The sequence below is a fragment of the Struthio camelus genome, chromosome 19 (genome assembly GCF_040807025.1).
Source record: "Struthio camelus isolate bStrCam1 chromosome 19, bStrCam1.hap1, whole genome shotgun sequence".
In the NCBI taxonomy this organism is placed as follows: domain Eukaryota; kingdom Metazoa; phylum Chordata; class Aves; order Struthioniformes; family Struthionidae; genus Struthio; species Struthio camelus.
The window spans coordinates 9110157-9132495 of NC_090960.1; the positions used below are offsets into that span (position 1 = coordinate 9110157).

Here is a 22339-nt window from a genome sequence, read left to right on the forward strand (position 1 = left end):
TTTTATGATTTATCACAGGCCACATCTCTGGAGTTATGGCAAAGGACATCTTTTCTGGCCAAGATTATGCTCTAAGCAGCAACAGGACCGGAATTGAGCGGATACCTTTCAGCGCAAGCTGCGCACGCACGCCCTGTGACGGAGCCAGCGTGCCCGATCCAACTTGGGCAATGCTTTGCTGCAGTCCAAGTCAAGGCTATGCAATTGCACCCGAGGCAGATCTGTTGTACCGTGGAACTAAACATTAACGATCTACTAAGACCTGATTAACGGCAACTGAGTCACGTGTTTACTCCCCTCTCCCCTTTTTTAAATCCTTCTCCTAAGATAGCTGATTTAAGAGTTTAACTTTGAATTTTCTGATTTTTCATGTTACTCCTTCCTCTTCTCAAATGTCAACCAAGGACATTCATCACAAAGACTGCAGCCCTTCTCCCCCCCCCCCTTTTTTTTTTTTTTAAGTTCTTCATTATGTAATAAAGATTAATTTTGAAAAGCATTTTAAAAGGCTCCACAAGGCAGATCGCTTCCACAGGTGACATTTCTGTATCTAACTGTTCTGACAAGTAACCCGTTACTAAATATTTAGAGGCAAGTGTGCTTTAACCAGAAGCCTCAGTTGAGAGACATTGCATGGATGAGACATAGGTGATAAGCGCGTTGCTGCAACTCAGCTGCCCAGAGCACAAGGCAAGTCCCTTCCTGGCTTCTGGGGTCTTTTCAGTGAACATGCCTACACACTGAATTATTCTACATGTCAATTATGGCAGTCATTTCTTGTCTGCACATATACTGTATTTACTTGGACACATGCAGAACTGTTGCGAATCAGGACTAACCCTAAATAAGGCCTATTTTGGCAAGAAGAGAATTACCCTTGTGTTTGTATCACACGCCTGCTCAGAATCATCTTTGGAAAGACCAGCGATCTTAAACCTAGAGGACACGTCACAGCTGACATCATCCCAAATTACCTTATCCTTACACTGCTGAAAGAGCTGCATTCCGCCTGCCTCCAGTCCAAACGTACCTGCCAGAGCTCTACAGAAAACAGACATGAATTTGAGGCCCCTTCATAAGCAATAATAAAACCTTCTGGCCAGACATATTCATAGATGCAACACAAACATGTAACTGTTTTAAAGTCAACTTTACCCTCAAAATCTCCTGGTTTAAAACTTCATAGGGCAGGAACAGTAGTGGCATGTATACTTAGCTTGACGTCCTTATGCTTTCTGAAAGTATACTGACACTGCTAGGTCAGAAACAGCCCCTGGGCATTTTCAAAGGGGACCAGAGACTAAGGCACAGCTCCTCTACTCTTCTGCAAAGAGCAGCTTTGATTTTGAGCTGTCCCTGCACCAGGCACTCTCGGGAGTCCTCCTTGTTGTGCCCTTTGAAGGAGAACATCAAGCAACAAAAGTTGCTGCACTGTAGCAACTGTAGACAGATACACAACACCAATATCTGCTCGGGTTTTGCCACCCCCCACACTCAGCATCCCAGGGAGACAGCTACTGCAGTATATATATGCTCAGAGTACCTTACAGGCAGGTCTGACAGACTCATCCCATTTGGCAAGTGGGGAAGCTGAGGCAAAAACAGGTTAAACACCCCACCCTGGTATTCTTGCAAGGTACCTCCCTGCAGGGGGACCGGGAGGGGCGTTGAGATCTGAGCTGCAGGCCTGGGCCCCAGCCCATCGACCTGTTTTCTCATCATCAGGGCAAAAAGATGAAACACAGGTCCTTTTCCTAACTCCTTCCGCAAGAGACGCGGAAGTCTGTGGCAGGCTTTCCCCACAGCCTGCCTCTTTCAGCAGTCAGTATCTCTCCACCTCCTTAGCCACAAACTCAGCCTCACACCTAAACTGTCACAAAGATTTGCTTTTTCAGGAGCAATGAACAGGTCAACGAGCAAGATGGCTCAACACTGGCATGCTGCTGGTCAGACACTAACTCCTGGACTTGGCTATCTAGAAGTTGGCCTGCAAAGCGTGCCTAGAATAACCGTGACAATGAATACTTGAATGCAACGATATATTTGCTTAACTGCTAAAAAGCACTTTATTGGCCCACACGCATTCTCTCAGCACTACCCCGATCGTGTACCTCAGCACGTGGCAAGCACATTGCGCCACAACTAGAGCTACTCCAGCTACTCTCCAGAGCTTGTGAGTAAACTTCTGAACCAAGAATCACGTGTGTGTTGCTGTCTGCATGCTCAGCTTGTGCCAGCCGAACTGCAGGCCCCTTGTTTTCACCAGGCTTCCTCAGCACTAACCAGCGTTACTTTGCTTGGCAGGTATCTGTTGCAATAGCTGTGTTTCCCTGCTAGCTGTCAGGCATCGTTCTGCTGAACAGTTCAACTGTCACTTAGATAAGGTTGTCACCTATGAACAAGCCACAGCGGCTGTAGAGGGACTTGCGGATGGGCAGGCTATGCTACGGCTTGCACGGAGCAGTAATCAGCCTGGCTCGGCCACTAACTGCAGCATCACCCAGATACTGTGCAGTCCAGCGTGCCACCCAAACTCTTAGTTCAGCATCTCTCACCAGTCCCGCTAAATTAGAACAGGTAACTGCAACACAAAGGCATCCTTAGTACCACCATTTCAAAAAGGAGCAGGCCGCTGGTCAAGCAAAACCAAGCTCCATGAACCCCAGGGACCAACTCACAGGCTGCATCATAGCAAAGGTGAGTTCTTCAGATGAGACCTGCAAAGTCCTCACTTCATCCCATGGCTCAGTGGGATCACACTGTCTTTCTCATGACAGAGCCAGGCACTCAGACTCACTGATGTTTGGCCTAATTCCTGCCAAGGCATCCAACTCAAAAAGCTTGAGAATTTCATGCACAAAAAACGAAAAAGCGGGGAAGAAACGGTTAATGACTCAAACTTGTTCTTCCACGACTGCATGGCAACTCTTGCGAACTCACTTTGGAGGAACACGCATTCTGGCTTCACCGCAGGCAACATGCCCCGACTTCACCATTTGAAAAAAAAAACTCCCCGTGAACGAGAGCGTACAGCTGCCCTTAGCCAGTCCTGGATCTCATGGCAGGACAGTGGCTATGGCAGGAGGGAAAGCTTCAAAACCAGTCCAGCTGGACACATCTCAGCAAAACGCCCCTTGGAAGGTGGCACATTCAATGCTAAGTGGTGGAAGACAAACACAGCGGAGGTTTGAGATGCCTTGTGAGGACGTGACTGACAAGGTCCCAGCTATGCACAAGAAGAAACAGGAGCCCGATACGCTGCTGTCAGACAGCGCAGCAGCAACACGGTTTCTGTGCTACTGAAACAAGAAGCTGGAAAGGCAAGTTCGCTCCCTGACGGAAAGAGGGACACTAAACAGCTCAGCTTGTGGAACCTGGATACAGATAACAGCAGTAGAGATGCTAAGAAGCTGACAACTTAAAGAAATGAGTGGAGAACAGATTGCTCCGGTCAGGCAATAAATCCCAGGTCTGCACCGACTGTTGACTGCAAGTAAACAAGAGAGGCCGCAACGGGAAAGATATGAGATAAAAATTCCCATGTATGTCATACACCAATCCTGCCAGCAACGCTTTACAATCTTCCAAGCTGCAGGCAGGGCAGATAGAGCAACAGGCAGTTTCACCAAAGCGCTCTAAATCAGGTTAGGTATGTTTACCCAAGGAGCACACTCTCCACCAAATCCATTTCTGAAGGCTTTGTATAAGCCAAGACTTCAGCCTTTGCGGGATTCTGATAAAATCTTGATTTAGTCACGGCTATTAAAGAAGGGGGACTGTTTGTGCAACTCCTGTTCTAAAGTCCCGAATTCCACAGCACTTGTGTCAAAAAGAAGATTTGCATAGAAGTCAAGGGTAGAGCACAGCCTTAGCCATGAAACGGACTCTGAGCAACCATTTGTAACCAAGTACAGAGATAAATTCCTGCTTCCCATTGCCTCTCCCTTGCTTCCCTCCATCCCCAGCTCTTTTCTCTCTAAATTCTCCCCCTGCAAAAGCTCCCAGTTGCTCATCGCTTTAGGCATAGAGGAATTAAATTGATAGCAAGAACTATGTTTGCATTTGGCTTCAAAACTAAGAGCATAACAATATGAGAATCAGAATTACTGGATCAAATTGTCTGCAGACATGGGCAGATCTACACTAGAAATGGAAGAAAAAAAAAAAAAAAAGGCTGCTAGTACAGGCAATTCAGAGCATGAACCCCAGTAGAGAGATATAGCTCGTTCTGGCAAAAAGAATACTTTAGTTACTACAGCTAAATCACGTCTCCAAGCAAAATAAGCTTCATTGACAAAAGTCCTATTATGTGGTACAGTATTTGCTACAGCGGGGCTTCTGCCGATCTTGAAACATTTAAGACAGGAGAACGGTCAGGCTGATTGTACAGTACTTGCAAAATCTCACTTGTTGACCAACCCCATGGGGACATCAGAGCACAAGTTCACATCTGGAAGCTCCTCTCTCCAAGCAAAGGAGACAGAAACTCAGTTTGGGGGTGGTTTTGTTTTTGTTTTTAAAGGCAACAGTCTCCAGAACCGGGACCTGTTCCAAAAGCTATGCACATACTGTCCCATCAGGCCCAGTGCAGAGGGCTGGGTGCAGCAGGGAGTGTGGGTGCTATTACTCTGCACGGCTCCCAGCTTTAAAAGAGTTGTTAATGCCAACTCAGCACCTGGTTTCACTGTGTAACTGCTCGCCGCTGCCGAAAGGAAAAGTCCTGCTCCCCACTCTCCTCTGCCAGCCATCCTTGCATGAGTTTTGTCACTGACCAGCTAATAACACATAAGAGAGAAATTCTGCATATGGCTTTACAAGACTACTCCGAGAGCAACGACCAGTGAAAATTTATATTGATTTGCAGTATCCCACCCTGTAAGCATTGCCCGGGAAAGATGATCTAAGTTGCTGCAGTTTTAACACGTGCCAGGAGCACAGCTTAATAGAAGATCTATCTTAAATTCACTGCCTAAACGCAAACAGCCCAGAAGTCATCTATAGTTTAATGAGCGAGGAAGAAAAGACTGCAGTATTTTAGGAAATGCAGCTAAGTTATATTAAGACCTTACTTCAAAATGTTCCTCCGAAGACTATCAAAAATTCACTATACTAGGCTCCTGAGACAAAGGACAGTCAGTTAAAAGAGATTTTACGTTTAGCTGAATCAAAATTCAAGAGGCAAATCTAACTTGCAGTATTTCACACCATTAAAGCATGTTCCAATACCACGGGGAAGCGGTGTGTCTCTCAGCCTGTGCTGCATTGCCCTCTCCTACTCTCTGACCTTAAAAACATTCGTAAAATTATCTCTGAATGAAACTTACAGCCAGATCACAGCGCACACGTTCAATACGAACAGAGAATGCTGTATCCAGATGAAGCCCTCAGCTATGATATGATTCTGTTCTGGCATTAACCCCTTCATTACAAACACTTGCACCAGTCTCGGCTTTGCAAACAGCCTAGTCCCCCCACACCTACGGACTTGCTGGATCACTGCGGACTCTAGACGGTGCTGGAGCTAACGCAACAGGATCTGCTCTGTGCTTGGCCTCGGCCGGCAGAGGGCAAAGAAAGCTACAGCCTGAGTCTGCGTTGCTTTCCTCACACTCAAGTAAGCCTTTAAATAAAGGCCGCAGCCAGCATTGTGGCAACTCTACAGCGTACTTCCTAATCGCCCAATTCAGGAACAGATCCGGAAAGGAAAAGGAAACAGAAGGCTTTCGGCATACAAGGCAATCCGGTCAGATATCGTTATAATCATTTCAGACCCACTAAAATTTTAGCTTCACTCCTTCTCCCCGACACGACTGGATACTTGAAGAATGGTCCTTGCTTCTCATCTGTGACTTCCCTCCAGAGCCATTTAGCACTTGCATCACTTGTTCCAGTCATTACAAAAGCTATGCAGCCAAATCCCTGGCAAGCACTGCACAGATTTTCCTCTACTCTTACCAGTCTGCTGCTCATGAAGGAACTTACCCTAAATCTGACAATGGCCAGCATAAAACCTATCACGCAAAACAAATTTGCTCAGTCACATTAGCTGCTCCATCTAAGCTGCACAGAGAAACTCGCAGCATATTTCAAAGTCCAACTGCTCCACGTTCTCCAGTGCCTCTCCTCCAGCATTGTGCTCCTTCTGTACCCTTCTCCAACTCTACTATTTTGTAGTTGGTTGCTCATTTCCTTCTGCCAAAAAACTTGAGGCAGTTTCACCCTGTAAAATCTGTTAGCTTCTTGCCACAGCGCTTCATGTTCTGTGATGGAAATCAGTTGTTGCTATCTCCTGTCCTTCCAGGACAGCTAGCGCTCCTTTCCGAAGGCAGAACAGGATGTGCAGACAGGAGAGAACAGTAAGACCAGGTTACTCTCTTGTGCTCCGTTGCTTGCCGAGATGACCTAACAAGGACGGCTGACATTGCTTTTCCTGCATCCCATCAGAAATGCTCCTTCCTTCAGCTAGAGAAAGTTGCTATGAGTCCTCCTAAAATACTATCTCCTCCAAAAGCGGAACTCACCTTCAGCTCAGACACAGAAAGCACTGCCTCAGTTTTACAGCATTGTTTACAGGGCTCTATATGATCAAAGATCAGAATAGGAAATCTCCATCTTTTCCTTATTACTCCACATTGCTTAGGCTCACAGCATTCCTTTCATCTTAAGATCACCACCATTTTCCATGCTGCAAATCAAAAGAACGTTTAGAACACTCACATCCACGCTTTGCAATGAGTTCAGGGTAACGTCACGTTCCAGATAACGCAGACCTGCAGGAGCACTGGGGAGGCATGAGCACGCTTCAATCAACAAACCCCTCCAACCCAGAACACAAGCAGAGAGCGGAATGTAACATTTGTACCCTCTGTGTCAAACACTGCGTTCAGAGGGAGGAGATCTAAACGCATCTGTCCAACTCGGGAGATTAGAAAGCCTTGCTAGACTTCCTTCCTCCCCCCACCAGCACACAGGGCCCATTAGGGATCACCTCTGGTCACAGAAATTATCTTTCTCCCTTGCAAAAGCAGCTTGTAACCAGGTGCCAAGTGTCCTAATTACAGTGGAGGTTTTCTTTCCATCTGGGAAAGACTTATTAAAAAAAAAAAAATCCCACTCAATTTACAAGTGAACATAGGGTTTTATTTATTTTTCAATGTTCCTGAATCTAAGCATCTTTATTATTTAGGAGTTTCAACATATTTGGTTCTCATAAATGAGAACTATCTCCTCTCCCTGGCAGAAGCTAACATAAACAAAAGCTCTGAAAATTTAAAATAAAAGTTGGATCGACCATTTAGTCACTCATCCTATAACCAGAGAAGTATGCATAATAGGAAACTGTAAGGATCGGAAGTGGGCCAGAATGCCGTGTTCAGAGGCTGAATCAAAAGCAAATCTGGAAGTTCTGCATTAAATGAAGCAAGGAGATTGACATAAAGCAGACATCTGAAAGCTGTTCAGATTGCTCCTCCCCAGCGTCGAGATTTATCTTTTTCTTTTTCTTTTTTTTTTTTTAAATAAACAGGAGGACTCAAGTACTGATTTTAACTCAAAAAAGGGGATCTTCAGAGCATTCCCAAATGGATTATTTCTGGGGTATTTCTGGGGTTCGCTTACCTTTCTTATAATGGTTGCAGCACACAGACTCTGCACTTTCCCCACTCTGTCCCGGACCCCTTTGCACCACTGCCACTAAAATAAGCCACCTTCAACCCTTGACTTCCTGTTAATATAGCACTTCAGCAGGACAGCCAGCTCCACTAGCCTCATACCTACAGGCAAACAGTAACAGAGCCTGGACGGAGGCAGCGTCTCAAAGGGCCCTACTCCTAATATTGCGTGTTGTTTTAAAGTTCTTTTACTGCTTACGCTAAAGGTCATAAAAAAACTTTAAAAAAAACGCACAATATTAGACGACAGACTCACCCTTGTAAAACTGCTCCACCTCTATTTTAAGGTGTAACTGACCTCCCCAGCAAAGTACATGCTGGGATGTGACACAGTGGGATAGCCAGCAGTCACGCATCTTTTGCCTGAAAAAACAAGGGATGTATTACAGACGTGTTGTAACAGCCCCTGAGCTCTGAGGGGAAGTCACTACAAAACCATAACACAAGAAGCCTTTGGGACTTTTTCACTTCGGAGAAATCTGTATTATCAATAGTTCCAGATCTTGCACCCCGCTCCCACAGAACCCCATCTGCATATAACGCTCTACAACTTCCCATTTCAAAGTGGTCACTATTCCCATTTTACAGACGGGGAAGCTATGCGCGTTTAAGTTTTACTTTAAGTAGTAGGTATGAATTACATTACTGTGCTAAGAGCACTACTCAAGCACCCAACTTCCCTACAGATGTTACAGCCAAGGCAAAAAGACTAAATCGCCTCTTTTAAAAGTTTATTTTGCGAAGGACAGCCAGGACGTCACTCTCACAGTTCTGCTGTCATTTCTCCTCAGAGCATCACTGGAAACCCCAGACCAGCTTATAGCCCTTTATCACGTTTGGGGATACCTGTGCTCCCCTATGCAGGAAAAAAATTACAAACATTTTTAAAACCTCACATCTATCACCACTCCATGGAGAAAAGCGAACATAAACAGAGCATGTTACATAGCCCAGCTGCGTGCCACAACCTCTGGAAGCCTGCTCCATGTCTCTCCTCACTACGTCTTTAAAAGACGGTCAATTATTTTTTTAAGACAAAGGGCAGAGAATAAAGAATGGCTGTTTACTCTTCCAGTCCTGAGAACTTGGAACTTGTCCCCTCATTCCCAGGAGGGTTCTGCTATATTCCATGTTGACGCAACAGGACAAGCCTTAGGGAAAGCACACCCCATCTGTTGCAGTAGAACTTTTTTTTTTCTTTTAAGTAGAGTTTATTTTCAGAGTTGCACCAGTGAAGGCGAAGTGATATGGAATTGACTAAATAGAGCAAAAAACTCCACAAAGTAGCCCTTTCCACTCTCAAATACAAAGACTTCCCTCCCCACCTCTCATCCAAAGGAGGCTCAGCTCATCACTGTTATCCTGCATCTGTCCCATCAACACCAGTGATCCCAGACAAACAGCACAGTCAGCTTCAGGGAGATTATCTGTGCGAAGGCGTGAACGCACTGTTTATTAAGCTAGTCAGATGAATATCAAAACATTCTTGCAGTTTAAGAATGCAGTACACCTATTTTTGGTTCCCGTTTGTTTCCAATTTAAACGTTCCCTTGGCGACGAGACTGGGTGGACAGCTGCCTCTAGGCGGTACCAAGGATGCTACTAGCCATGGCAGACAACCAGGCTCCGAGGACCCCTGATTTTGGGAGCAGCTTCCTAGGCACTGTAGCCGAGAGGAAGCAGAAAGGAAACCCAAAGCCAGCCTCAGGATGACAGCTTCCCTGGCTCAACAGTAAACAGATGCCTGTTTCTTTAAAAAGCCCCTTCAGCTGTGAGCGCCCACTTGCTGTTTGCCCTGATTTGAACTAAACTAATGCAAAACAAAGGATCAAGGGGGAGGAAAAACCCATCATTGCTCTGTGCACTAAAAAACGGGAGCCACGTTTTGGAGCCAACTGTTACATACCTCATTCAACAGGACCTAACGTGTCCATCCCTGCCGAGTCAAGGTCACATTCTGCCCAAATTGATGAGCTGACAAAAGGGGGACGCTTTTGTTCCTAAATTAAACTGTCTTTTGTTAGCATAGGCTGCCCACCTGTTCTACCACACCTAAACAAAGATTAGGTAATCCACTTTTGCACCCAGGTTTGAACGTGCAACGCTCCCCATGCTCCAAGCAATGAGGCTGTCAGACAAACAAAGTTACAAATACTTTGCCACAAAAAGCAGCAGAGAAAGTTTTGAGCATCTCCCAAACCAAGTAAACGCTCTCTGAATGTTTAGACAAGTTTCACCTTCCAAGCGGCAACAGCCTTCAGCGGCAATCCAGCCTTTCCAGCACAGAAATTGGTGTAAAAGACACAAGACAAGAGAAAACAGCTGGTTCATTTTTATCACTAAATCCTAAGGAGCTAGCAGGAGAGGTCAGCCGGCACCGAGTAGCAGAAAGACAGAGCTGCTAAATGCTCCCAGTTTAAAACCTCCACAGCAAAGGCGTTTGCAGCAGTTACATCCGTCGGATGCCTTTGGCGCGGGGACACGGGAGGAGGTTAAAATCCTTGTGAGCCACTTTGAAACCAGCGTCCCTACAAAGAGGGGTACTCACGGAAAAAGAAACTTGGGAGAGGAGGAACTTACTCCGTGATCCTCTTTGCCAGTTCGGTGCAGGCCGCCGTGGAGTTTGCCGAGAAGACCCGGTAGCCACTTCTGGCTGCGTTCATTGCCGAGGAATCATGCAAACCCCTCGGAGCTCGAAAGTGAGAAAAAACAGATTTATAAGGCAACAACAGCTTCCGTGGCATCCTTTTCTTCCTCTCCACCACTATCACCGCCCCTTAAGGGGTGGGAAGGAGGAGGAGGAGGAGGAGGGTAACCCTTCTGCTACCTAGGATCTTTCTGCTTTACTCTTATAGCAAAGCACAAAAGAAGGGGACAGGGCTGGGGGCGGAGGGGGGGATATGCCTATTAAAAAGCCGCAGCCCGCTCGGCGGGACGCCCGGCTGCTCCACAAGCGGTTCAGAAAGGGACGAGCCAGGCCTGGGCGAGCCCCCTCTCCGCTCCCAGGCGCTCTGCTGCCTTCGCGCCGGGGCTTGGCGGTGGCGGGCCGGGCTGGGCCGGGCGCAGGCCGCGGGCGCCGAGGGGGCGCGGGAGAGGCCCGCCAGGCCGAGAAGCCGCTCGCGGGCAGGAGGCTGGAGGCGGAGGCCGAAGCGGGCGCAGCTCGGCAGCGGGACGGGGCAGGGAGGGGGCACGACGGCAGGAAAGGAGTTTACACACGAGGGAGAGAAAGGGGGGGGAAGAGAGCGGGCAAGTGAGGAGACGCCTCCCCCCAGCACACTCAGGGGCCCTCACAGCAGGGGGGGTGAGGGTAGAAAGAGGGGATTTGGGCAGGGGCAGGTGGGAAAGGGGGGGAATTTGGGCTGGGGGGGGGGTTAGCAGGAGGGGGGCGGCCTGAGGGGAGCCCTTGGGGCTAGGGGATCCCTGCGGAGCCGGGAGGAGCCCCCTGAGAGGGGGGTCTCTGTTGGGGGGGGGTCCCTGTGCGTGTGGGAGGGCTCCTGTGTGCCTGTGGGGTCCCTGCGGGGCACCGGGGGTCGTGGCGGGCCGGGGCTGCGGGGGCGGCGCGGGCTCTGCCGCTGCCCTCCCCCCTCAAGAGCGAGGCGAGTTCCGCCACGCAGCGCCGCCCACAGAGACGCGCGGCTAGAGCGCTGCTCCCCTCGGCCGCCATTTTCTCCGCGGGGAAAGACCGCCCCCCAGCGCCCGCAGCCATCTTAAGTGAGGGCACGAGCCCACCGCCCCCCCCCACACACACTTAACGGCGGGAGGGGAGTGAAGAGTGGGATAGTACCTATTTACCGAATAGCGCCGGTACCTGCAGTGAGGGCATAAGAACGGGGCAAACTCCCCCTCCTTCGGAGCAGCCTCTGCGTCCGCAGGGCAGGGTGCAACGGGCCGCCACCGGCTCCCCCTCTGCCGGGCGGTGCGAGGCGCTTCCTTAGCTCAGTGGCGACGGCTTCACTTCCAGAGCCCAAGATGGCTGCCGCAGGGGCGGCCCAACGGAAGCGCCGTAGCGGGCGCTCTGGTAGCGCTCTATGGCAGGCAGGGGGCGCGGCCCGCCGGCGGCGGCCGTTGGCGCTGGGGGCGGCCGGGCGCCATGGCCGCGCTGCCGAGGGGACGGGCCGGGGGTGGCGGAGGGGCCTGTCCGCCGCGGCCGAGGGGCGGGAGGGGTTCCCCTGCGGGTTGGGGGAAGCACTTGAAGGCTCCCAGATGAAAAAGCACCTGCCGGCACGGTGGCATCAGCGCAAGCAGCCAGGGCCATGCCCAGCGCTGCGGGCCAGCCTGAAGGCCTCCAGCCAGGGCCCGCCCTCGCCCTGCGGTAGCCCCGGTTGTTTTGTCGTGGAGTAATTCAGGCTGGAAGAGCTCTCGAGGGGTCACCCAGCCCACGGCACCACCTTACGCTGGCTGCCCCTGAGGGCAGACGGAGTGCAGGCTGGCCCCCACGGCTGGCCGCAGGGGTTGGGGGCGAGGAGAGTCTGGTCACCTCCTGCGGCAGCGGGAGAGCTGCTGGAGAGCGCCAGGCTGGGCTTCGGGAGAGATGGCCCTCCTTTGGCTTGCTCTGGGGCAGAGCAGGGTGAGTCCTGGAGACGTTTGGAGAGGCTAGTACTGTTGCACACGGTACCTGCCTGGAGTCTCCCCGGGGAGCTCACTGCCATTTCAGCTCTTGGTGGCTCTCAGGGAAGAAGTGGGGTTAAGAATAGGTGGGATGAGTTTAAAGGACTTGGAGAGGGAGAGCAGGGAGGGGACAGCTTCTGCTGACGAGCGCCTGGGGGTCATGCACTGTCCCAGCATCCCAGGCCACCAGGGGCAGGGGCACAGGTGCAGCAGACACCCCAGCCGTGGTGCAGATGGGAGGCTGTAGATGGTGCCACGTGTGTGGCCAGGCTGCCAAAGGGTACTCCATGCAACCACAGGCTTTGTTTTCCTTTAGGCTTGCTCGCTCACTCTCCTCAGCACCAATATCCCAGGGAAAGACGTCACTTAGCATCTTTTACAAAAGCAACCAAGCAGAACAGCCTCGATCGTTGGCTTTCCTCTCTTAATCCTAGCACATCTCTCTTGTGTCTGCATGTCACCATCAATCCCCGTCTTGCTTTTGGATCTCAGAGAGGCTGCCAGAGAGATACGAGCCCTTGCTGAGCCAGACCCAGTTTCTGTATCCATCCTCAGGTGAATATGCAAAATCAAGTCCTTCCAGATCCTCTGGGCTGACTTGGAGACAAAGTCTCTCTTAAGGAACAAGCACCAAATGACTTATCTAACCAGAAAATAAATTTTCTGCCCCAAACCCCATCTCACACATTTTTTTTGGCCTAGAAAGGTCAGCACTAAGTGCACTTTATATTGGGGAAGGCAAACAGTATTAATTCCTTCATCAGGATCGCCCCGCATCATTTTCTTTGCCCTGCAGGGAGAGGTTTCCCTGACAGTTTTCTAAGAAAGCCATTATGTAAGGGCACTGCAAGATGAAGCGTATCAGCTGCTGGCCTATTTTCTTCTGGCTATCATGCCAAGAATTGCAGCACAGCCCTGAAACAAGGGGAGAAGAGGAGGGAGATCACAGTGGGTTTTCTCCAGCGCTCCTTGGAGGATGTACGTCTCTTATTCAGTAGCATCCTTCTCCGCTTCCAGCTGCTGGAACGCTCTGGTATGTGCCAGCCGCCCGGTGTTCGGATGCACAGCAGCACTGTTAGGGCAGTTGTCTCTGTGAGGATACCTCCTTTTAGAAACTTGTGACGTTTAGCTAGGAGCTGCAGTGTCTCCAGGCTCCTTCCGTTCAAGTAGGGCACGTGTTGGTGTTCATTACGTTTCTCTCCAAGCCTCATTAAGACGCCACATCTTTAATGCAGAGGAGATACAAATGCACCATTGCCCCCTCCATACGTTGCCATTGCACCTCCCAAGCACGAGGTGGAAAGTTTTGTCTCCCTTCGCCATATCTGGTGGGTTTTTTTGTGTCACTGCAGCATCTGAGCCATCCCCACCTCTTCTTTGAGGATCACTCAAGGCCAGCCAAGCAGTTATTCTGCTGGCATTCAAGTCACGAGAGTACCCGAGTACTTGGGTGTACTCTCACAGCAGGATGAGGCCCCCTGTGCTCAGCATGGATCACTCATCACAGCCATCAGCCCTGTCCTGACAGGCTGCCAAGCTCAGCAGAACAGGCAGCAGGAAGGAAATCACATGCCAGCACTCAAACTAGGTCAAGATTTATGCCACTGCCTTTCCTGGTACCTGTGCCTGCGGGGTTAAGGTGAGCCACTACATGGCTATCATCTCCTCTCTTTGCTGCAGAGGCACATCCAGGGTTATTCTTCCAGCTAGAGAGACCAAAGGGATTTGACCAAGAGCACCCAGGGAGTCAGTGGCAGAGCTGGGAACCAAGATCTCCTCTTTTTTTTCTCCAAAGGCTAAATCCCCTACAGTGCTGAGAAGATCCCCAGCTCACTTGTGACCACAGTGATCTGGACACACAGGGAGGGCGGAGGGGCAGAGCAGGAAGACATCCCCAGTCGCTTCCATGGATGTACTGATGCTTTGGACATTGTTCAGTTCACTGGAGGAGCGGACACTTAGATCAAATCCGAGGTTAAGTGCTTTGACCAAGCAGAAGGAGGCATCAGCAACTGCACAGCGAAGCTCCTGACTCGACATCCCTGCCGGCAGTTCCAGACATCTCTCCTACGCTGCAGGCAGCAGGTTTGCTGTTGGCCATAGGCTGCACAAGCCAAGTGTGATCCTTCCTGGGCCACCTGGTGCCTCTTAGAGTCCCCTCTGTCCCATGCAGGTCCTTCATCTGCACTATGTCCCCACAAGGGTTATTCTAGCCTTGCCTCAAGGAGAACCCAACTCCTATGACCCCTCTTGTTTCCAGATCTCAGTGTAAGACAAGGCAAGAGCTAACAGGATCAGCTGCCTGGATGCAGTCCATGCCTCAAAGATGACAGCTTTTGAAATCGCTCACTCCAGCGTAGCCAGACGTGCTGCGCTAATCCGACCTCCAGGCTAGCGGTAACCCTGCAGCCTGAGATGGATCGGCAGCACTATTCACCAGGCCACCAAAATCCCCCATCTCTGGCATCCCCCGGCTCCTGCGCTACCTGGCCTTGGGCCTGCCTGTCCCTCGACGTCGTGCAGCGATGCACATTTAGCAGCAGCCGTGCAGGAACCTGCTGCCCTGCAAGTGACAGTCAGCTGACAGCAGTCACAGGATCCACGTTGCAGCAATTCAGTTGCCATAAGTTGCTGGCTTCAGCCTTCAAAAGGAAGCAAATGTTAAAAAAAAAAAAAAAAAGGAGAGGTGAGGGACAGACTATTTTTGTGGTTTAGGAAGTTGGCTGCCTCCCAAGGTCCCTCCTGCACCCAGCAGGGAAACAGCAGCTCCCAGGGGAGTGAGGACACCCCAGGGGAGGGTGACAGCAAGGGAAAGCTCCTACAGGGACACCCTAGAGAGGGCAGCAGCAGGGACAAACCCCAACACAGCACCTGGGCAGGGGAGGGCAAGGGGTACGTGCCCCAAGGGCAGGGAGCGAGACCCCAACGCAGCAGGGTCCCAGCAAGGGTTAGGCCTGAAGGCAGGGACACCTGCAGGCCACAGCACCACCACGGGGTGCTCAGCACCTCTCCAGCCTCGCAGACCCCCTGGGACAGGGGCTTTCCTCCACAGCTCACCGCAACTCCTCACGCCCACCTCCTGCACCCAGCCCACCCTTCTGCCCTCCTCTATTAAGACCCTTCCCTCCTTGCTTGCCCTGCAGTTCAGGGGTGCTGGGGCAGGGCTGGTTAACCCCTTCCCACCTGGAGCCAGCTGTGCACCTTCCCCCACGGCCCGCTGGGGCCCGCGGGAGCCTTGCTCAGCACCAGGCCGGCTCTTCGCTCGGCAGCTCAGCCAGCCCAGCCTGGGACGGGTGCTGTGGGAGCCGAGCGGGCACGGGCAGAGCTGTAGACTGACTCGCTCCTTCCAGGCCGTTTTTAGCAGGGCCCCATGCAGTGACCTGCTGCAGCGCCTGTTCAGCTGCCTCCGGCGGCAGGCCGGGCTGCCCGCGCTGTTTCCCCTGGTGCGGTGCTGTGATTTGCAGCTGTAATGCGAGGGCTGGCAGATGGCCGGGCCGGGGTGGAAGGGCAGTGGAGGGGGTGGGATGTGCAGACACCCGTGCTGTGCTGACCCCTCTTTTATGGCCAGCTGCTCTGAAGGGGACGGACCCTGCCCAGGTTGTCACCTCCCTTGGGTTTCACAGCTGCTGGGGCTGAGCTGTGACGAGTTTGTGGGTTCCGTTGTGGGGGAAGCCACCAGCATAACAGCCCCAAGGTGGCACCCCTCTGTGCGGCTCAGAGGGACCACAAATGGCTTGATAACGTGCCCTGCCATAAACTGCCTCTGCTCTTGTGTTTCTTTCCTAAGATTTCTCTCCGGTGCTGGCACCTTCACCCCTGCTGGGGAGAGGCCCAACAGGCCAGCAGGGTCACTCCCGAACGGAGGCACCGGGACACCCCGTCCCTGGCTTTGCTACTGGTTTTTAGGCCAAACGAGGGCTGCACGATGGAGGGCTGCGTGATGGAGGAAAGCCCCTGGCTCCCTGGGGAGACGGAGCCTGCCTCAGCGTCCCGGGAAAGGCGAAGCTCCCCGCTGGGCTCCGCCGGCGCCCCGGCTCCCGCGCGGCACCGCCGGGGAAAGGTGGGGACCTTCTGCACCCCAGCGGCCCCCGGGGCGCCTGGCCGGCCTCCGAGGTGCAGCGGGCAGAGATCGCGGCTGTTATCAGCGCCGCAACCTTTCTCCTGGAAAGGGGAGCGATTGCGCTGTAGCTGCTTGGCAGGCTGAAGGTTACACCTGGTTTTACAGCCGGGCAAAAGGAGAAGAAAGAAGCAATTGTGTTTACTTACGGGGTAATGAATATACATGCTCCTAGCACATAGGAAGGCATGAAACCTCCCCCACAGCGCGGCGCGGAGAGCACAGCTCCGCAGCCCTTCATTATTTCATTATCAGCCAGGCGGGATTAGGAGGGTGGGTCGGGGAACAGCCCTGGCTTTAAGCAGGTTTAGCTCCTTTGAAAAGGCTTATCTGGGCTTAGTCTCACTCGCTGCCCAGGGATGCGGAGTTATTTGCTGAGCAGAGGGGTTCAAGTTGCATGGGGGTGGCAGGGGAGAGGAGGTTATACATTTTTATAACACGGGGCAGAGCCCAGAAGCGAAAATCCGGGAGGTTTCTTTACCAGGAAACAGCCTTATTTAATCTCAACGAGCTGGGAAGGCAGTTCTGCAACTCTGCCAAATCCTGCGTCACTCGTCCACGTTACTCCCCGGAGAAAGCCCAGGCTGGGGGCCGCGGTCCTGCTCCGTGCATACCGGGGTGCGTTCGCACGACGGACAAGGAGCCGGGCTTTCGGCACTGCCCTTCGCAGGCAGGCGAGGGGCAGGACAGACGTCCCAGCTGCTTTCTGCAGGGCCAGGCACAGTTTTGCCCTTTCTGCTTTACAAGTTTTTCCCCCTGGCGTCGGGGTGGGGGTGGCTGCAGTATGCGAGTCCCAGCCCAGCAAAGAAAGAGAAGAGCCGTGAGAACTACAGCAGCAAATCCCTCTTTATCTTACCCGGGCCAGAAACCGCGTGCTGTGGTGGGACGCTGTGTCCCTTGTAGGTAGTTTTGCCCCAGAGACGCTGCCCGCAGACGCCAAGCGTTACAGCTGAGGCCCCGTTGGCCCTGGGAACACTCCTCCAGCCCAGCCGGCAAGAGCACGGCCAGGTGGTTCTTATTGCAGGACTCTGACTCAGCTCCCAAATATGCGTATGTCCATGCCATTGCAGGAAACCGCTACGGGGAAGTGGAGAGAACCCTGCAACAGCCTGAAATTTGGCTTCCCCGGAGAAAACAGTGAGATCAAACAGCAGCACGTTGGCCCCGCTCGCTCTGACGCCGGGGTTAGTCATCGGGGTGACTTTTAGGCTGAGCGAGCGGAGCATGCGGTTCCTCGAGACGCAGCAGCTTCTCGCTGGGTGTTCGGCAGCATTTTTCTGATGGAGAACTGACCTCAGAAACATTTCTGAGTAAATCATCAACTGGGAAGAATGAGCTCAGCTTGCTGGAGTTGCCAAGAGTTTTGTGGTCCTGGCATGCATCGTCGAGGCCGGGGAAGGCTGCGCCGGCGACGGGTCGGGTCCGGGTCGGGGTCCTCTGTGGTGGCAGAGTCCTGCTGTGTTTTAGGAGCTGCCGTAATCCCCGGCTCCTCAGAGACGGAGAAACCTCTTGGGTCAAGCCCTAGCCCCATGTGAAGCCAGGATCAGCTTGCTGCCCACGGGTCGCTTGGGTGTGTAGATGCCGTTGCTGTAAAGAGGCAGAGACTGGAGATTAAGTGACTTGCCAGGGCCCTGCAGCAGATTGGGGCAGACCCAAACCCAGCAGCCCCCTGTCCGGGCTTTTGTGCCTTAGGTGGGAAGTGATGCCCTTTGCTCTCCCCCAGGAGACCCCTCCGCCACGGCCGTCCCCTGGCTGCCCCGTGCTGCTGCCCTGCGTCACACCAGCGTCTCGCTGGGGAGCCGCGCTGGGGGCTGCTCCCGCGTCAGCCCCGCAGCTGGGGGCCCGAGCGGGGCCCAACAGCAGCCGCGGGGCCGGGTCTGCCCCGCAAAGGGTTCGTCTCTGCATCGGCCGCTCCTGAAGGCGCTGGCTGGAAAGTTCCCATTGCTGCGGTTGGCGCCTGTCCCCCTGCCAAGCCCTGCAGCCCTCCCCAGCCCCAGTGCAGTGCAGCACAGAGCAGCGCTATTTCTGGCTCCACCTTGAGACGCGTACCTTGAGCAAGGAGAGCGAGGCTGGGAGACACTGATCCGGGGCGAACGCGCCCCCTCCTTCCCCCGGCCCCGGCTGGCTCGTGGCAGACGCGGCAGAGCAGTGAGCGCGCAGGCATCGGGCCGAGCGAAATGCTGCAGTTCAGCATGCAGCAGAGCCGTGTGCGCTGCGCGGCTCCCGCGGAGCGGCACGGCCCGGCTCCCCGGCGCTGCTGTGCAAGCGGCGGCAGCCTGAAAGCCGGATCTCCCCCGGCGCAGCCTCTCAGGCCCGGCTGGAGCCAGGATTCATCAGTGGGGAGAGCCCGCAGGGTCACGGCAGGCTCGCTGGCTGTGCAGAGCCCCCGGGGAAGCCAGGCCCCCCTCTGCTTTCTTCCGGCAGAGAGCGGCGGGCGAGACCCTGCGCATAACCCCGAGCCCAGGACACGCTCCCTCGGGGAGGTCCAGCTCACTCTAGCAGCTGGATCCGGGGGCAGGAAGGAGAGGAGGGGGCATTTAATTGCCCCCGTATTTAACCCTTGGCTTCTTGCATGACTCAGTGCGAGTGGTGTCTGCTGATGCTGCCTCAGTTTCCGCACACAGAGAGCATCTTTTGTCTTCTCCAGAGAGCCTGCAGCCTGGAGGTCACGGCACCAGGTCCAAGAGCAGAGCGGTGGGTGTACGAGCCTTCTCCCAAGCAAGGTGGAGAGAAGGAGCCTCGCTTCCCTCTGCCTCCATCCGCATCACGGCCACATCCAGTCCCCTAGGCCATCATGGCCTGGCAAAGGGTGCTCAGCAGTGGGGATAAAACCGCTCTCCTCGAGCCCACCTTGGCCTGGGCCCCGGCCCCGGCTGTGCTCTCACCCAGTCGTCGCACTGCTCGTGGGACGGAGCAGGCGCTGGGAGATGAGTCCTGGGTGAGGACCGGCGCCCCTTCCCGAGGATGCTGGCCAGCATCCTTCCCACTGCGGGTCGCTAGGAGAAAACTCGTTAAATACTCAGCTGTGAGAGAAGCAATCCCACTTCTGCATTAAACATTGTATCTCAGCGCTAACCAGAAGCATCCATGCAGGACCGGGTTCAACCAACCTGGTGGCCACAGAGTGCGAAGGGGCAAAGTGCTGGCCAGGAGCTCCACTGCTCCACAGGCTTCCTCAAAGATCCTCGGATCCAACACGGAGTGGAGCATCAGAGGCTTTGCAGGAGCAAAGGGAGCTGACGGCGGGCCCTGGGCTGGTCACGGTGCAAAGCAGGCACCCGCCATGGGCGGCACGGCATCGGGACGGGTGACGCAACTGGCAGAGACCATCCAGGCTTTTGACTTCTATCTACGGCATTGCTGCCAGGCCAGGCAGGGCAAAGGGGATCCCTGCAGCACGGGGACATGGACGGATGTAGCAGCATCGAGGACGGAGACCAAAACAGCTTACCCCGTCACTCTGTGGCACCTGCCACAAAGCAGTTTGACAGCTGAAATCATTTCCTGTCCGCGCGTCTCGTGCCTTCCTGAGCGGAAATAGAGAGCTGGTGAGTCACTTTGAAGGGGCAGGTCAGTGGATGCGCGCTCCCAAGCCTGCAGCTATTTCCACCCACAGACACCTTGCTGAGGACCCCGGGGCTGTTTGCAAACGCTGGAACGTGGCACGGCAGCGCTGGCCCTTCATTAGCAGCCGGCCGGGGAAGTGGCATACCCAAGTCTCACCAAAAATCAGTGGGGAAACCAGAACTGGTCCGCACTGCCGACTGCGGGTGCTTGGCTTCTCAGCAGAAAGCAACAGCCAGCAAGTTACTCCGGGTGGGTTTTCCCCCCTCTCCATCTTTGACCATCCCTTTGAAGCAGCAGCGCCCAGGGAAGTCTTTTTTGGACGTGTACTGCTCCAAACTGTGACACCATTTTTAGCCTGGTTATCCTAGGAAAAGACGACTTTCACCCTGGCATTGTCTATCCAGCTGGTAGTCACGTTCCCTCCCGGAAATTTCTGGCCAGTTTCCCTTGGTTTACGAAGAGACAGAGGGCTTAAAGTAATTAAGCTCCTCTAAGTGTGAAAACTGATGTCTTCCCTGGGGCGTAAGCTCAAGGTTATCGCCAGCTGGCCCATTGGCACACGTTGTACAAAACCAGCACAACAAGCGTTGCAACGAAGAGTCATTTGAGGGAGCTGAGGGGGGGAGGAAGGCTCTGCTGAGGCGAAGGGAGGGACTGGGGCACAGGCCTTGCAATAGGGGTGCTGGAGAGGCTCTAGGAGTAATGCAAGGTGGCGATTTAAGGATGCTGGCATCACATCTATAGGAAAGCCAACTTCCTTCGGCCATTCGTGGGTCCTCCGCAGCAGGCCTGGCCCAGGAGACCTTTAACCCTCCAGCTTTAACAAGGAAACCGCTCCTGAGCCTTGCTTGCTGCCGGGCAGCCCGGTGGGACACCCCATGGAGGCCCACGGACTGGTACGGGGGAGCAGGAGCAGGTCCCATGGAGTCGCCCATGCTCTGTGGGGACCTTCTGCAGGCTGGGGCTGCAGCGGGGCTATGGGGCTGAGCGCGCCGTGCCAAAACATCTCCCTGCCCGCTTTGCCATGTCTGTGAGCCCACAGTGCTTGCCCAATATGAACATAAAACTCTCGGGACGAGAGCGGGACCAGCCAGAGCGAATGGAGAGGAGTTATGCTCAGGGGGATTTGGTTGGCAAAAAGATCATCCCTGGGCTGGGCCAGAGCCCTTGGAGACCAGCAGCCCCTCGGGAGTGTAACGTCAGTCCTGGTGCAGTTAAAAACCGGTGTCAGCGACGAGCGCCTGGGCACGGGCAGCCGTAGAGTGGCGCCGCCGTCAGCAGCTACGGCCCCGCAGCATTTCCAGCCTCACTGGTGACCTCCTGCTGTCCAGCGTGCTGTGCCCAGCGCTGGGCCCACAACGACGCCCATCCTCTCCTCCGGGCTCACTCCATGCCCCCGGTAACCTCGAACCCTCTCCGACCCTCACGGATACCTGATGAAGAGCCACCAAAGATGGGATGGATGTGGACCCCTCTCCTAGAAATCTCCCCTGCCGGCGGTACGAGTGGGGTGAGCTCTGCTGCATGATGTGGGTGCCATCCAGGACACACCAAGGTCAGCTGTGGGGCAGGGGGCAGCATCTCCCCTCTCCTCCGGGGCTAATGACAGGCCTGGATGAGGGAGATGCATTGGGAAGGGCCGGTGCTTGTCCCCTGCCCGGGGCAGGCTGCAGCACAGCCGCACGCTCCCTGTTGCTCGACCTTCCCCGCTGCCCGTGGTCTTCCTCAGCCCTTGCTCCGTCTTGATTTCTCCAGGCAACCGCTCCACTCCCCTCGCCCTGTCTGGGTTGGAGAGATGGAGAAATGGGGCTAAATGCTGTTCAGCCTCACGTGGGGGCTCGAGGGACTCTAGCAGGCCGAGTGCCTCCTGCCAGTACGCATCTCTGCGTTACTGGACGCGACGCACAAGAGCTGGGCCGGGCACGGCTGCGCGGCGCTTTGCTGCTGGCTTCCCAGCGTGAGCGAGAGTTTCGGTGCCGTGCCAGCCCCAGGACCGCAGCCAGCACCTCAGCCAGCGTGAAGCCGCCCGGCCAGCGCGCCCGGGCAGCCCGGCCAGGCGAAACCGGGGCACCCCAGGCAAGCCCGGGCTATTTCTCTGACCTCCTCAGGCATTTGCAGCGCCTCCGGGTGCAGCAGGGCAGGTTCCCGTGTCTCCCGGGCACCAGCGCCGGCCCCTTGCCCGCGTCCCGCTCGCGGTGCCGGCCGCCTTTCCCGGCGGGGCCTGCAGCGCGGCCGGAGCGGGCAGCCCGCCGGCCCCGCTTCCTGCGCGGCCCTCGCCGTCGGGGCCCCCGGCCGCGCGCGGCCGCCGCCTGGGGAAACTGAGGCAGGCGGGAGCCGCCTCCCCGCACCGCTCTCGCCGCTGCCAAAGGGGCTGAAG

General features: G+C 54.3%; 1 protein-coding gene and 1 long non-coding RNA gene across 10 annotated transcripts in view; both read right to left on the reverse strand.

Moving 5' to 3' along the window:
* PRPSAP1 (phosphoribosyl pyrophosphate synthetase associated protein 1) overlaps positions 1-11644 on the reverse strand; it is a 32576-nt gene extending 20932 nt beyond the window's left edge. The window contains exons 1-2 of one of the 4 annotated variants that reach the window (XM_068913289.1): positions 11479-11644; positions 10251-10362 (exon numbers count right to left, since the gene is read on the reverse strand). In XM_068913289.1, coding sequence (XP_068769390.1) covers positions 10251-10333 — 83 coding nt within the window. In that variant the 5' untranslated portion in view covers positions 10334-10362; positions 11479-11644. Of the gene's footprint in view, positions 1-10250; positions 11250-11454 lie in introns of those variants that run through there. The other 3 variants (XM_068913288.1, XM_068913290.1, XM_009668439.2) reach the window with 3 other exon arrangements.
* A 564-nt stretch (positions 11645-12208) lies between these two features.
* On the reverse strand, positions 12209-22319 carry LOC104139974 (uncharacterized). 6 transcript variants are annotated; one of them, XR_011135510.1, is made up of 5 exons: positions 22063-22305; positions 21396-21744; positions 18445-19922; positions 16877-17982; positions 12209-14920 (listed from the first exon to the last, which is right to left on the reverse strand). It is a non-coding gene; the product is annotated as an uncharacterized lncRNA (long non-coding RNA). The 6 variants fall into 6 exon arrangements; XR_011135513.1 differs by having other exon boundaries at positions 14722-14920; positions 17252-17982; positions 22063-22298; XR_011135515.1 differs by lacking the exon at positions 12209-14920 and having other exon boundaries at positions 17224-17982; positions 21396-21573; positions 21664-21744; positions 22063-22306.
* Between the last annotated feature and the right edge of the window lie 20 nt (positions 22320-22339).